This window comes from Cyprinodon variegatus, unplaced genomic scaffold (assembly GCF_000732505.1).
Source record: "Cyprinodon variegatus isolate N-32 unplaced genomic scaffold, C_variegatus-1.0 Scaffold629, whole genome shotgun sequence".
Classification (NCBI taxonomy): Eukaryota; Metazoa; Chordata; class Actinopteri; order Cyprinodontiformes; family Cyprinodontidae; genus Cyprinodon; species Cyprinodon variegatus.
In genome coordinates this window covers 445,694-461,733 of record NW_015151082.1, presented here as the reverse complement: position 1 = coordinate 461,733, position 16,040 = coordinate 445,694, and the positions used below count along the sequence as shown (strand labels likewise).

General features: G+C 38.5%; 1 protein-coding gene across 2 annotated transcripts in view; it reads right to left on the bottom strand.

Moving 5' to 3' along the window:
* Positions 1-595: 595 nt before the first annotated feature.
* LOC107096516 overlaps positions 596-16,040 on the bottom strand; it is a 16,622-nt gene continuing 1,177 nt past the window's right edge. Inside the window, exons 2-11 of one of the 2 annotated variants that reach the window (XM_015393195.1) lie at positions 15,304-15,684; positions 13,240-14,955; positions 12,105-12,193; positions 11,925-11,983; positions 10,069-10,232; positions 8,763-8,928; positions 8,491-8,682; positions 3,079-3,300; positions 894-1,053; positions 596-812 (exon numbers count right to left, since the gene is read on the bottom strand). In XM_015393195.1, coding sequence (XP_015248681.1) covers positions 738-812; positions 894-1,053; positions 3,079-3,300; positions 8,491-8,682; positions 8,763-8,928; positions 10,069-10,232; positions 11,925-11,983; positions 12,105-12,193; positions 13,240-14,955; positions 15,304-15,684 — 3,224 coding nt within the window. In that variant the 3' untranslated portion in view covers positions 596-737. Of the gene's footprint in view, positions 813-893; positions 1,054-3,078; positions 3,301-8,490; positions 8,683-8,762; positions 8,929-10,068; positions 10,233-11,924; positions 11,984-12,104; positions 12,194-13,239; positions 14,956-15,303; positions 15,685-16,040 lie in introns of those variants that run through there. The other variant, XM_015393196.1, reaches the window with a different exon arrangement.

The following is a 16,040-nucleotide window of genomic DNA, read 5'->3' as shown; positions in this document are numbered from 1 at the left end:
GCTACAAGCATGCTTAGTGTGAGGGATTGCATTTGAGTCAATGCAATCATCTGGATTTCCTTAGAACACTTTGAATCAATTGACTGTATGATCTGGTGAACTGTAAAGTGCCTTGAGATGACATGTGTTGTCAACTGGCGCTATAGAAATAAACTGAATTGAACATTTTACAATGTGACCGAGTCTTAAATTAGACAGAGGTCAAATCAGCATCTTTAATCAATGGAAAGAGAAGGAAAATAACCCAGTAAGGAAGCAATAAAATGTCCTAGACTGGAGACAGCTGCACATCCCACCAGGTTTTGACATTAATGCCCTATCTAGTCAGTCTTAAAAACATTTATGTTTCAGTAATTATAGATGTTAGAGGTTAACAGTTGTTTTGCTTCACTGAAAGTGTTTTCAAATCAACTATAACTATTATCACCTACGGTATAATCAATCAGAAATGTCCAAGAATACAAATAATTTCCAACAGATGACTCTTTTATCTTATACTTTTTAAAGCTTCATATTAGCTTGTGCTTCCTTCTTATTCTCCAATTGTAGTTTTTTTCCCCATTTGCATATTGAGGTGAACCTTTAACAGATTTGCTATTAGGTTGTTGAAGTTTTTATTTTGTACTAAGAAAAACTGAAAAAAAACATTAATACATTAGTTCTTTCAACTTTTATGTGTAAAACATTTCATTTTAATATAAAAATGATGTAACATTTTTTCTTGTTCTTTATCGTCATCAAGCAGTCCAGCTCTTTCCCATGTCTACCAGCTCCATGCCTTCACAGTAGGACCTGGGTCGTGTCACCCTGACCTGTAAATAGAGAACAAAACATATCATAAAATCAGATCTACCAAACTGTCTAAAAGTCGTCATCCACAGTCAAACACTCACTGTAGGGGTCCTGTGGGATGCCAGCTGCTGAAGAAGTGGGAACGGCGTCCAGTGAATGGGTTCCACAGGCCAGCTACACACAGAGAGGTCACTGGCCTTCCCCGAGTCCAAAACACCATCCCCCATACTCATCCCACTGCCCCTCCAGCCATACTGGGAGCTGCAGATACAGAGTCAATGGATTATTTACAAAGACCAAATGATGGAGAACTGAGCAGTGTAATCTGAGGTCAAAGTACAAGAGAGTGGAAAGATCACAATTGCAGTTTAATAAGTGGGTCTAAGGCATGTTGACAGATTGAACAGATTATTTGTTCAACAACGTCTGTGCTCAGTGGCTGTTCGTTTTGCTCTGATGATAGTTAGGTATTCATTTTTCAAAACTGTCTAAACAATATTTCCATCACATTTAATGATACCGCTAATTTAGAATAAACACATGCAAAAATAATAGCTGCAAACTCATTGTTACCTAGCGACAAAGACCTTGATAAGCCATCGATTCTTTACACGTCTTATGAGAGCGAGCTGAATTGTTTAGATACTGCAAAAAAAAAGCTTAACAAAGAGCAACACGAGTCCACACTATAGAGGATTTCATTTTCTTGTTGTCGTACAAGTCAAAAGTAAATGTAAATGCTCCGGCATGGTTAAAATGTACTTCTGTTCTCTATGAAGTTTGAACCATGTTGCTTGCTCTGCTTTGTAAACGCAGACCTGTTCATTCTCCAAAATCCAACCATTAGCCATGCGGTCAACCTATGCACAGGTCAGCGTTTTTCACAGAGCACTGACCCTAAGAACATCAAACTTGTTGTGAACTTAATAACATGTTTGTGCGGCAATAAAACTTGCAACTAGATTTGTGCAACTAGACTTTAAAACTACCACATAAACTTAAAAGAAACATTAAAATTTGTTTAAATAAACTATGTTACTCCATCATATACGCTTGCTTGTTTGGTTGATTTACCCATTCAGTTAACTATCGCCATAGAGTATGAAGCAATTTTAAAATTGCATAGTAACCACAGCATCCTTTTTTTTTTTAAATGTTGAGTTATATACATTGCATGTTAGCCTGTTGAAACACAGTTTTTTTTTTATAATAATCTCACATTTAACATTAGAAATATTACAAGAGGTGTAAAGTCTGTTTTGCAAAAGTTAGAGGAGCCCAAAACAAAAAAGGTTACAGTATTTAGATCCATTAGGTACATGCTTGTTAGCATTTAGCCCTTTTGCAACATTTGTATAGTCTTCATTGTCAGCAGCCCTCTTTAGGTCACTTGACAGATTTCTTTTGCCACATTTAGTCTTTTTTTCTCTTAATCTGTGTGTACCCACTGTTTCTATTTGATCTGATGCTGAAAACATAAACCTCTCTTCATTTTATTCTTTCAGGATATCTCTTGGTTTCATGTGAACAAACCGGTATTAGGAACAGTTTCAGATTTCATCTTTTGGTAAAGATACAGAGAGTAGAGGACATTTTTATCACATGTCATTGGTATGTGAGGGATTGCTAAAGAGTCAATGACAAAATGCAAGCGAAAGTCGAGGAGCAAGTCTTGCAAGTCAATGACTGGATGCAATCAACTGGTTTTCCGTAACTGAAAATTTGAACCAATCGTCTCTCTTAAGTGCATTGAGATGTTGTGCTGTGACTCGGTGCCATATAAATAAAACTAATTGAATTGATGTAAATCCCTACAACTAATTCAGTTTTTCTGTCAGGCTCTTTACAGCCTTCCTGATCAATTTCTGTCCATCTTATCCGTTGGAGAGGACCACTCAGTTCGTATTAATGTCATTATCATTCCACATTATTTCCACTTTTTGACGACTCTTCGTGTATCAATCTATAGTAAATGTATACACATCAGTGCAGAGTAATAATCCAGATAGAGCTGTGTTCCCTCATTCACTCCCTTATAACGGACAGAAAAAAGCTACCTGCTCCCAAAGCCACAAGTATGCACATGTATGCAGGCAGGTTGTTTTTTATTTATTTATCATGCTTAACATGTTTGTTTTTCAAAGTGGAATTTACAAATTATATCACATCAAATTAGGAACATTGAATTTATTGTAATATTTTTTTTTCTAACATAAAAAAAAACTAGATATTTTTCATTAAGTGTAAAAACCTGTCATGTCTATACTGGATGTTTTGTGCGTTTACCTGTGGGGATAAATTGTGTTGATACGTGTTCCATGACTGGGGCAGGTGGAAGGCAGGGACAGCGTGTCGTCGTGGTAACAGCAAGGCCGGTCAAGCGCCCGCAGATGCAGGAGCTCATCAGAGCGCATAAAGGCAGGATTGTCCAGAGAGTCTGCAGATCCTGCCCAAGAACGTAGCCAGAAGCGACCCGACAGCTCATCAAAATGGTTGAACTTACGATAGCTGCCAAAACAAACCATCATAGGTCATAGACTGTACAAGATACAGTGGAAATGTTACAACAATGGCTGTATGAGCATTTCCATTTTTTTCCGGTTGTATTCTATATAAACTTTTAGTGTTTATAGTGTGAAAGAGTAAATTTTAACATTTGTACTATTAAATTGAAAAAAATAATAGCATTTAAATTTCATCCTAAATTTCTGGAAATTGAATAAAATAAAGATTTTCCTACTTTACCATTTTGTTCTGTGCGTAAAGACTAAAAAATAGCCATGATACTGTCTCTATTCATCTGATAAGGACTGTTGATTTCACTAAAACTGAATTTTTATTTTGGAAAGTACCTATCTGCATTAGTATAATTATCAGTGATAGATCTTTGGTGTGATGAAATACTTAAACTAATAAGATCAATGCATCCGAGTGATATCAAGGGTTTTTAAACTATGTATCTCAGTGGTTTCCAAACATTTCAACCTCTCCTCTTACTGACCCAGACTAGGATTGACACAATTAAAATAATAACAAAGATATTCTGCTCCAACAAATAATTTTTTTTATTATCCATCAGTTGAAATTGATGGTTTAAACAACTATTTAGAGACATTACTTGCGGTTTTCAGTTATTCAAGACTCTTGTTCCAAACCACTGGTCTGCAGTTATAAAATATTTTTTTTAAAGTTGGTTTTGTTCCTTTATAATCAGCATGAACAGGCAAACTACTTTATCAGATTTGGAGAGGAGTAATCTGGATTGACTCCGACTTTAGAGCTTTGAGAATTAAGTTTCAAGATGAAATCTAGCAAATCTCAATAGTAGGAATTTGCTACCCCCACCTTTTTTCTAAGCGGTTGGTCTAATCTTAGCATGCTGGGAGCAGCCTTAAGCTTTTCCTTTAATTATATCTGGAGACTAATTCTAAGTAAGTTTACACTGCTGATTACACTGTTGGTTTACGAAGCCAACAGGTGTAAATGTTCAGTTTTGCTTAAGGAAAAAAAGAAAATAAACAAATAAAAAAAAAGAAATATCATATAAAAACATGCAGATATGCCAGAAATGAGCAATTACCCTAACTTGATGAACCTTTAAAACCTATTCTATAATCTAGAAGCTAATTTATTTCATACATAGGTGTACAAACTGAACTAAAGATGACACTAATTATACTCCACATATCTAAGGAGCTAATAATAAAATACATCACATTTTTCTTGACTTTTTAATAGATTACAGGACATGTCAATGTGGATGAGTGAGGGCCTCATGCAACACTAAGGGAAAGAAATTAAGATTTACTAAAAAAGTTTGACAGTAAAACTAGTCTGTTGGATTTCTTCCTTCGTACAAAGTTGGAAGCTTGAGTGTGACACCTACTGGACATAAAAGTTCATAACTACTGCAAAAACAGCTCTTCAAGCCTTTTGATGCAAAAGCTCTCATTTGTTTAGACTTAGCTTCTTCACATAAAGTGTCTTTAAAACAACTGCATACTACTTAAACTGTGCCACAGCTGCAAAGACCCATGCATTTCAATGGGATTTTACTTGGTAGTTCAATGCAAAGAATGTATTGAGTAGTGTGCATTTGTTTTTAGTCCCTAACCTAACACTTTATAAAGCTAAGTTACAACTGGAGGTCTGTGGACATATGCAGCTTTCTGTCACCAATAAACAGAAATCCTTCAAAAAATTATAAGAAAAAATACGTAAAATGGCTTGAGCTCAGAATGGATGGAAATCAGACTTCTAGATTATGCCACAGATTATTAGTTTTAGGTCTGAACTTTGGCTGGGTAATTCAAACATATGCCTATACTTTTATATAAACCATTCAGTTGTTGGTCTTGCTGTATTTTTACACTCTTTGTCCATCTGGTTACAACACAATGTTCAGAACACCATACTTAAATGCCAGGATGATGTTTGTTTCAGGGCGATGAGAAGTGTCAGATTACTGCTGCTCACAGTAGCTTTTTTCCATGTAGTCAAAAAGGTTCAATCTTGTCCTCAACTGACCGCAGCACTGTTTTCACCTGTCTTCCACTGGTTTATGTGTCCTCACTTGGATTGTGTAAAAATTGTATTAGTGTTTTTGAAATCGGTTTTTGTGTCATATCCTTCAAATTCAGATGATTCATGTTCACAAATGATTGTCGTCAAGCTAGATCTATGGTTCTCTACAGCTTCTGCAGAGCAACCAATGGGCCTTCATTGGCGCTTCTGATTAATGTCCCCCATACTGTAAAATAATAGCCCTAAGAGGTTTGCAGATTGATCATACTCTTTAATGTTGATGTAATGTATTGATAAATGTTATGCAAGATATTTTAAGATTTAAGATATTGCTTTTAACCAAACACTGATTTAAATCTATCTAAAATGTTATCGCTGATCTATCTGCAATGTTGGTCTTCATGACCATCTTCATTAAGATGGTCCTGCTCCCAACACCTTCATCCTGTCATTCTCTAGGAGTCAAGTGAAGAGGCAACTGGAGAGATCTGACCAAAATGAGTCACTAGGTCCTGATGGTGTCAGCCTCAGAGTCCTGAAGGCCTATGCAGAGCAGCCTTTGGGATTCTACAGGACCGCTTCACCCTTAGTCTGACCCTGGAGACAGTTCAATTGATGTGGAAGATCTCCTGCGTTGTTCCCATACCAAAGAAAACTCATGCAATAGTTCTCAGTGACTACAGACCTGCTGCCCTGACATCCCACATCATGAAGGTCTTAGAGAGACTTCTGTTTCTTCACTTCAGCAAGCAAACAAGCAGCTATCAAGACCCCCCTGGAGTTTGCTTATCACCAGTGAGTTGGAGTTGATGATTCTATCATACATCTGCTTCACTGTCATTTTGACAAGACAGGCAGCTCTGTGAGTATCATGTTTGTTAATCTCTCCAGTGCATTTACCACAATTCAGTTTCAACTTTGTGAGAAACTCCAGATGACTCAGGTGGAGGCATCAATAATCTCCTGGATTAAAGACTACCTGAGAAGCAGAGCAGAGTTTTTTAGACTGAAGTGTCAGCTGTCAGCGTCACAGAGGCACATGGGATGGTATTATCACCACGTCTTTTTACTCTCTACACATCACTGACTTCCATTAGAAGACTGTTACTTGTCATCTGCAGAAATACTCCGATGAATGTGAAGTCCCTGGATGCATTGGAGGTGGACTAGAAGATGAGGACTAGGACCTGGTGATCTACTTTGTGAAATATAGTAAACAATCATCTGATCCCAAATATGAAAACAAGTTGGATGATTGTAGATTTAAGCAGACAAAAAAGAAAAACAAAGAAAAAAAAAAGAAAAAAAGAACATGTAATTTGCTATTACTATCATAAAGGAGCAAGTGGATGGTTATAAATGCCTCAGTGTTTACCTAGACAGAACCATGAAGCCATCTATAAGAAGGGACAGAACAGACTGAAGCTTAGCTCCTTCTACACCTCTGACTTCCAATACAAGACTGAGTCTTGTCATCTCCAGAAATATTCCAATGAATGTGAAGTCACTGGATGCATCAAAGATGGACTAGAAGATGAGGACTAGGACCTGGTGATCTGCTTTGTGAAATATCATGAAGCCATCTACAAGAAGGGACAGAAAAGACTGAAGCAAGATGCTACATATCTTCCATAAGTCTGTAGAGGAGAGTGATCTCGTCCTCCATCATGTGCTGGGATAACAGCCACAGAGCATATGTCTTAAAGCTCAACAAGCTGATGAATAAGACTCTCTGTTTTAGGATCTCCTCTAGAACCTTTGGAGATTATTTCACAAAGAAGAATTTGATGAAGAACATTATGGACAACAGTGAGCATCCTCTTTGTGAGATTGTTAAACAACAACAAAGTGTCTTCAGTCAGAGGCTTCTTCACATCTGATCCAAGACAGACCACTACAGGAGAACCTTTCTGCCTACAGCAATCAACACCTAACACATCTAATTTGAAAAAAACAAAAACAAACTATGGCTTACTACAACATTTAATTTCCCTTTTGGATTAATAAAGTATTGTAAATGACTGTGTTGGTCTACCACATAAATCCCCGCAATACAAAGCATGTGGTTGTGATGTAACACAATATGCAATATTGGTTACGTTTACACTGGATCACCTAAAGTGATCCAAATCAGATTTTTTTGGCCCATATGCGACCTGGATCTGATCTTTTCTGTAAAAACTGATCTTTTCATGGCAGTCTGAACAACACAGATCCGATTTTTTCCAATGCGACCCAGGCCACTTGGTTATGTGGTCCTGACCCCGTTTCTGTGTCTGAATGGCCAGGTTGGATTCATCCGACCTCAACTGCACTAATACCCAACAAAGGTCACTATTCTGGGTCTTGCTATAAAGAAGCTGCAAGAAAAACAACAACCATGTCGGACAATGATGCGGAGAGCAGTGTTTATGTTTAACCATTCTGAAAAGATTGTGTTTTTATGGTTGGGAAAGATCGCTAGATACGCTCCGGCACTACCATCCATGTTTATTTCCGTAAACACAGAGCACGCTGGCCTGTGATGTCATTCCGTCCTCTACTGCGCATGTGGGACACTTGCGTTGTATGACTGCAGTTCACACAGGAGATCACATACAAGTCGCATATATTTGGAAATGAGAATGGCAACGCAAAAAAATCTGAATTGAGCATTAAGGCCTGCAGTGTGAATATTATTTGCTTTCCAAACATGAGGGTCTTTTAGAACTTTCAACATACAAATGGCAAACAAATGCTGCTTTACTTAAATAGTTTAAATATATAAATATTTTTCAAGTTGGGAGACTTGACAAAGGCAGTTTACACTGCATTCAGTCGTTAACCCATTCACACATATACTGATGTGTGAAGCTACATTGTCACTGACAGAAGTGGGGCTGCTGTACACTGGTGGCACCAGACCTCTTTAAAGCATCAGTAGACAATATGGGTGAAGTGTCTTGTCCAATTAGACAGTGACATTGAAAACCTGAGCCTGAGCTTGAACTGACAACCCTCTAGTTGCAGGGCAAAGTCCTGCATTTGACGCCACTTTCACCAACGCCACTAACTTAAAAACTCTTTTTAAATTATTTATAACATAAATCAGCATCAAAGTGCCTTATTAAAACACCAACATGTTGGGTTAATGTATAAGGTGAGTATTAAGGTGGTTTAGTTGTGTCGGAGTACCTGCTGCGAGTTTGGTCCACTTTGGCCTGGATCAGAATGGTTCGATAGTGTCGCACAGCCAGACAGGCCAAAAGGCCAATAGCCATCACTATGATGAGTAAGATGGCAAGGCATACACCTATAAGCCGAGCTCGAGTCATCCTCATGTCACATCTCTTACCCATGTACCAGAAGTCCTCACCTACAAGACAGCTAAAGAAAATAACCTCTTTTAAGCCACCTGGATATTTTCTTTAACTGGAAGAAGACATTTTTTGTGTGGATATTGGTACCGGCATACTGGAAGTTGGCCTGGATGATGCGTGCAGATGCCATGGTGGTGGCAGTAGTCAAAGTGACAGGCTGAGGAGCAGCTGTAGTTAGCAGTGCTGGTTTGGGTGACACATTTGTACCCGGAGGGGCACTGGAGCAACCAGTCACAAACATCCCCCTGCAGCCCTGAAATAAATATGTAAGATAACAAAAAAAATGCTGGGGATTGATAAATGTCCACATCTGTATTCTTCATTAAAGGCAGGAAACAAAACCATTGCTGTGATTCATCTAAAGTCCCCACTCAGCCAATCCAGTTCATACTTAAAAGCTTAAAAAAATTAGAAATTTAAGTTTTTGTTGCTCTCAACTTATAGAATAGAATAAAATTCAACTTTCTTGTTATCATACTGTCACAAGTATGAAGCAACGAAATGTAGTTTGCATCTATTAGAAGTGCTATACAGGATATAAATATTACAAATACCACCTGTATTACCACACCAAACTGTGATGCAGTAGGTGAGGATGCTCTCAATGGTGCAATTTATTTTTACTGATAAAAACACAATATGATCTATTGCAACAGTAGCTCACCAGTAATATTTTACTGGTGAGTAATATATTTTATCTGAAACGTTTAAGGTATTTAAACCATATAGACCAGAACACATCTTTCTCCAGAAGGTTAGGGAGTTTTTAAGTTGGATCTGTGGGTGTTTGGACATACCTTTTACAACTCAAAAAGATAAATATATATATATATTTTTACATAAAATCTAAAATTATATATATATATATATATATATATATATATATATATATATATATATATATATATATATATTGTGATAAAGGCCTTTTTACTATTCAAATCTAAATATCTAAAGTCTTTGTTTTCAAACCAGAAATCATAACATTATTTAGATTAGAGTTTTCTCAATGAGATATCAAACAGAAAGTGTAAAGGATGCTCAGCTGGGTGTGGTAATCAGAAATTACAGACATACTTGTGCTATTCATCATTGTGACACAATGAAAAAGAAATGTAGCCCATGATAGTTTGGTCATCTTCTAAAAATGTCTGACGGCATTTTGGCAGGAATGTTTCAAGAGAGGAAAACAGTACAGTAGAGCTGATTAAGCAGGAGTGGCAGGAAATTATAAAATGAAATGACACATTTGCAGGGTAACAACTTCAATAATAACGTAATCACAAATTCAGGATGCTACAGTAGGACATTCTCCAAGCTATTTTTGACTCACATGTGGAGGACAAAACTCACAGAGCTTCAATCTGTGGTCTGTGTTCAAGCCTGGGCTCACCTCCAACAGTGATGTTGGTGATCCTAGATGATCTGAACATCTTCCCATGGTGAACAGCTTGAGCCAGTCCTGTTTGTTCCAGCAGTGAATTGGGTTCACTGATATTGAGCCACTGCAGAGCCTCACTAGTTTTAAAAACAACAAGGCTCTGCACTGCAAGGCCGCTGGGAAAAACAAAAAACAAGACTTTTCAACTTTCACCCGCATTTAAATACAGACACTCTATTCCATTGCTGTTCAACATTTTCTGACTGTAATAACAGTAGCATTACCTTGTAGATTTCCTTTAAAATAAAAATAAAAATGCAACTATGAAAAGATTTTTTATTTCTCTTTACTTCCATGGCTATTTTATAGTATATTTTAGTGCCAAGAAAATTCAAAGTGCTGTAAATGAGGAAAAGAAATTCATAGAGGCAGCACTTAAAGTTAAAGAGATTAAAAGTGGCATTAAAATAAGTTGATTATATATTAAAAGAAGATAAAATTATTAAGGAAATTGAACTACAGTTAGACTTGGAATGTAACTAATAATGTTTAGATAGCACAGTAGAGGCCATTCTAAAAAAATGAAACTTTAATCTAGAGTTTAAAGCAGCTGAGGGTTTATTCCTGATTTGACGAGCATGTGAACTCAACACCGCGTCTCCTTGTTTGGTTCTGGGATAGGTACGCAAATAAGAGTCAGAAGACCTGAGAGGTCTGGGGAGGGGATACACTGACAGCAAGTCTGTGACCCTATTTTATAGCTAAGCCACTCAGTGATTTATAGACTAACAAAATAATCTATTATCTATCTATTATCTGACAGACTGGGAGGCAGTGTAACAATTTTAGAATCACAGGGATATGCTATATGCTTTCTTATTTTTAGTGAGGAAGCAGGAAGCAACAGTTTAGATCAACTACAGCCATTTGATCAGCTTTTGGCTGACGTGTGAAGACGCTGTTTCCTTAATCAGTTCTAATGATAATAGTCAGAGTAACCGTTGTCTTCTGCTTCATCCAGGACCATGTTGCAGGGGCAGCAGTCTCAGCAGAGACAGACTTCCCTCTCTGCAGACACCTCCTCCAGCAGCCTGAGGTGCTCCGAGGCCAACTGAGAGACATAGTCAATCCAGAGTGTCCTGGGTCATTCCCCGTGCCTCTTTCCAGTGGGAGGTGCCTAGAACACCTGGTGAGGGAGGCATCCAGCCAGCATTTGAATAAGATGTCCAAGCCCCCTCAACTGACTCCTCCAATGTGGAGGAGAAGCGGCTCTACTCTGAGTTTCTCCCGAATGACCGATCTCCTTACCCCACCTCTAAGGGTGTGCCCTGCTACTCTGCAGAAAAAGCTAATTTCAGCTGCTTGTATCCGGGATCTCGCTCTTTCAGTCATGATCAAGATTTTATGATCATAGGTGAGGGTAGGAACGTAGAGAGCTTTGCCTTTTAGCTTAGCTCTCTGTTCACCGTGACAGACAGGTGCAGCTTCCATAATTACAGCAGCAGTCGCACCGATCCGTCCTTCCCTCACTTGACGTCCTCCACTTGAGGCAGGAACTCTCCTCTAACCTGAAGAGGACAAGTAACCTTTTCTGCTCATCGTCTACTAAAGTTCAATGTCAAGTCCTGTTGAGACACTTTTTTTTTATCCTGGAGATGTTCTTTATGTGTTAGAAGGGCAACTTTGTCATTGCCTTTATGTGCCTCTAATGGTTCAGGTCTCAGTCCATCACTATCCCCATATTTCAAGTCTGATTGGAGGTTTCTAACTATATTAACTTTGGTCCAGTAATAACTACTAAGGTTAATCAGGAAAACTAAGCAAAAAAGACATAGGAAAGCAATAGCATGGTAAAATTAAAAACTCACCTGCTCCAGACGCCCAGCAGCTTACTGAAGCCAGGTGCTCTATGCATGTGGATCTCTAACTAAAGAAAAAAAAAAAAGCAGGAGGTGGGTAGAAGAAAGAAAAAAGTAAAACAATAGATATTTTTCTTATGGATATGTATGATTGTGCCATTAAAACATTGTACATGTACATTTCCTCACCCATGCCATGACATCTTCCTTCAGACCAGCAGCTGAAGCAGGATGAACATCTTCTAGAACTATCTGCAGTAGCAGCTCAACTGACTCAACTATACAGAAGAAGCAAAAGGATAAACAACAGCACCACAACCGGGACATGCAGTAGAATGTGTTGTGAGTACCTCTTTGCCAGTTCATACCTCTATTATGGATCTAGGAACAGTTATACAGTCTCTCATACTTAACCACTGGAATGACCCGCAATCAGTTTTGGTTGATTAGCATTTGATTTAATGTGTTGTAGAAATAAATATATAAAAATCTCTGGTATTATTTAGCAGTACTTAGAAATGTAGGCCTACTCTTCTTATTATGATGATATTAGTCATATCCAGATTGTACCAATTTACTTAAAATTTAGATTCATGGTTGAACCAAAACAGCTTTAAACTGAATGCTATTTCTGACATTTTGAATTGGAAAAAGCTTCCTGGATGGGAAGCCAAAGGTCCTCAAACTTGGAAACAAAATCCAGTGGATCGTTTTTAATGTTTCTGGAACGTAATATGTAGACAACATTTCGAACACAAATGTTTTCAAGATGACATGGAGAATAGCACATTGTGAGAAACACCAGATAAAGCATGGGGTCTTGCTCAACAGCTGACATCACAAACAGGTAGGTGGCAGTAGTGTTCTTTGAGAAACATATTGAAATTTAAACTACTCTTAATTAAAAACACTTATCATTTATTGAACGGTATGTAATAATTTTATATTTGAAGCACTTTCAGAAGTTTGAATTCTGATTATGACTGAACTTTTCATTTAACTAAATTGTTATTTTATTCAATCAACTATTTGATTGAAGATTTTGAAGCTTTTTGATTTAAATATGTTTTATGTTTTTTAAGTGAAGCGTAGAATAGGATTAGATTTGCAGGGCTCTGGCTCTTCATTGAGGCTGCATTGATTGATTGACTTTATTGATCTCACAGTGGAGAAAATGACTCTTAATTAAAACACTTATCATTTATTGAACAGTATGTAATAATTTCATATTTAACGTACTTTCAGAAGTTTGAATTCTGAATATAACCAGACTTTTCCTTTAAACAGTTTTGAATGGCAAAGAGGTGGACTGACCCACACCCACCTCTGATGATAGCAGGCTGGTTTGGCACAATGTAGTAAACAGGACTCTGTGTTGAACTGCCGCTGGCCGTAGGGTTCAAAGCTGATGATGTTCCACTAAAGTTGTTATGCTGGCTGGGATGAAAAGCTGGAGCTTGTCCACCTGGAGGACTATGACTTATTGTGCTACTTTGAGACCACTGCCAGAATGTGGTCCCTTTAACATCCCCACTCTCTGATTTCACCGGAAACAGAGGTGTTTTTGGAGTGGTGATTAAATGTTTATTTGGAGAGACTGTGGGAGAGGACTTTAGGAGCAGTAGAGAGTTTTGTGAGGATTTTGGTGTAGTTTTAGGGTCCATACTGCTCATATCTGTGAAGGATTCAGTTACAGAAGACGTTAAGGTTATATGGGTATCATCAGGAAGTCTGGTTTGTGTGGGGAGTACATATGGTGGAGTTGATGAGACACTTGGTGAATCATTGGGAGATTCTGTCACTGGAATAAATGGCATCTCCCTGTTGCTTGATGGAGACGTTGAGGTCTGGGCTTTGATTGTATCTGGTCTGACTGTAGAAAGAGACCCCTCCTTGCTAAACAAACGTTGGATTATGTTGGTGGTCAGGTAAAAAGCGGTCCCACTTCTTCGCATGCCCTCTGTTGCTGTTTGTGTCTCTATTCCACTTGTTTGTGTCAGAATAGAGGAGGAATGCAGGGAATGTAAGCTGGCCTCTGTGTTTTGGGTAGAGTTTTTTTGACTCTGTGTGGAAGGGGCTGCTGTGTAAAAAGCATCTGTATTTTTAAGTCTATTAGAAGGCTTCAGAGCTGGTCTCTTAGTGTAAACCTCAGGCAAAGAGGAATCACTCTGAGCTGTGTGTTGCTGAGGTGAAGCATTCTCCTCAGTACCCAAAGAAGTGGAAATCTCCACCACGTAGGTGGTGGGTGAAGGAGCACTGCCTGAGTCTGGTGGGGAAGAGTGTGATGGCAGTGTGGGGTGTGTGCTATTTGGAGGTTTGAGGGAGGGTTTTAAATGTTCAGAGATGGGGATGGTTGGAGTTGAGTAAAATCTGCGTGAGCGAGCTTGTTTATCTTCAAAACTTTGATCAACAGCACCACCATGTGGATCTACCGAAGTATTGCTCCATGTCAATACCCCAGAAAAAGAAGAGTTAGACATGCTAAAAATGGACACACTTTGGTTTGCCTGGGCTGTAGATTCATCTTTCTCTGTTATTCGTCCCTCCGTCTTTGTAGATGTAGAACTTTGTAAATCTGTGGTAATGGAAAGACTGACTTTTTCAGCCGTCCAGGATGTCTCAGTTTGCCCTTGGGTTACGCCAGTGCGATTTTCTGTTTGGGATTTGGTGTCTGCACTGACTGTGGGCTGAAAATATGGGCGTGTTATGGCAGTCATGGGATCATCAGTGAGGTGAGCAGCTCCAGATGTATCCGCTCCATTGTTCTGTTCTTCCTCAGGAAGAGGGAGAGTTTCCCTATCAGTTCTCCCACTGACTGGGTGTCCCCACTGGGATGAGGTGGGCTGCACCAACTTCTCGTCCTGAGGGGATGTTGACTCAGAATGAGGGCCAAAACTCTGCGAGACACCGATTCTGCCCTCCTCCGTACCCCTGACCATCTCTTGAGCAAAGGTAGCCCCTTTCTCGTTCCAACCAGTAGGGTTCCCATCTTGTTTGTAGGCCAACCCACCCGCCGTGGAATTTTTCTCATTTTCCTGAACTAGACCACCAGGAAGAAAACCAAAAAACAGCAAGGGGTACAGGGGGTGAGGAGAGAGAGTTGAAATCACATCATTGCTCCAACAAAACATAGTGAGGCTGATAAGAAGTTTCCAACGAACACATTACTGAAAACATTTTAGCTGCATGTTTTGTTACACACCCAGATTAAGCGTGAATAAAACCTGCCCTGTCTCTCTACAGCAAACAAGAAACACATTTCATGGAAGCAAAGCCAGCAAGTAAGCACACCTCAACCCTCATTAGTACCAGATAAACCCATTGGGATCTAAATAAGTAAACGCAAGTGGGTGCATTTAAACTGTAACTCAGGAATGTGTTTACTCACCATAATAAACCAGCTGAATTGAATTTGAGGAAATTCCTGGTCCTGTCCAACTGAGGAAGGCTTTGTTTTTGTCACAGTCAGAGAGCAGCACAGTTTCTCGATGGATCTGAAAGATCTGATCTTGCCCACCACATCTTACAGAGATACTTGAATTCCTATCCATCCACTCTAACTTTAAGAGTACCGTCCTTCCCAGAGGAATAACTAACATCAAAGTGCAATTTGAGAGAGGTAAACTTTCCCAAGGCTGCTTGTTAATGGAGCTGAGCACATTTGTGTGATTAAAGAAGTCAGGTAAAGAGAGGTTGATGTGGCCAACAGGTTCATGGTCCAAGGTGACATTTCCACCACAATGCTGGTTCAACGAGGCCAGGGTTTTATCTGTTTAGAAATAAGAAAAATAAATAAGTAAAACTTTAAAATGTATGAAACTTTTTTTCATAACTTTGGTTGTTGATGCATTGATTAATTGTGCATTGTCTTGACTTTATAGATCTACTATAAAGGGAACTTGAGGTTACCTAAGATGCTCTGCAGCCCCAACTAATTAGACTTTACAATAATGAATAAATACCCCATAAGGTTTATGAGGCTGATTGTCATTCAGCTACTTTTATTGCCTGTGTGGCTACATTGTAACCCAGAAAAGCAGATAGAGATAAAGATTGAACACACATATATATATATATATATATATATATATATATATATATATATATATATATATATATATATAT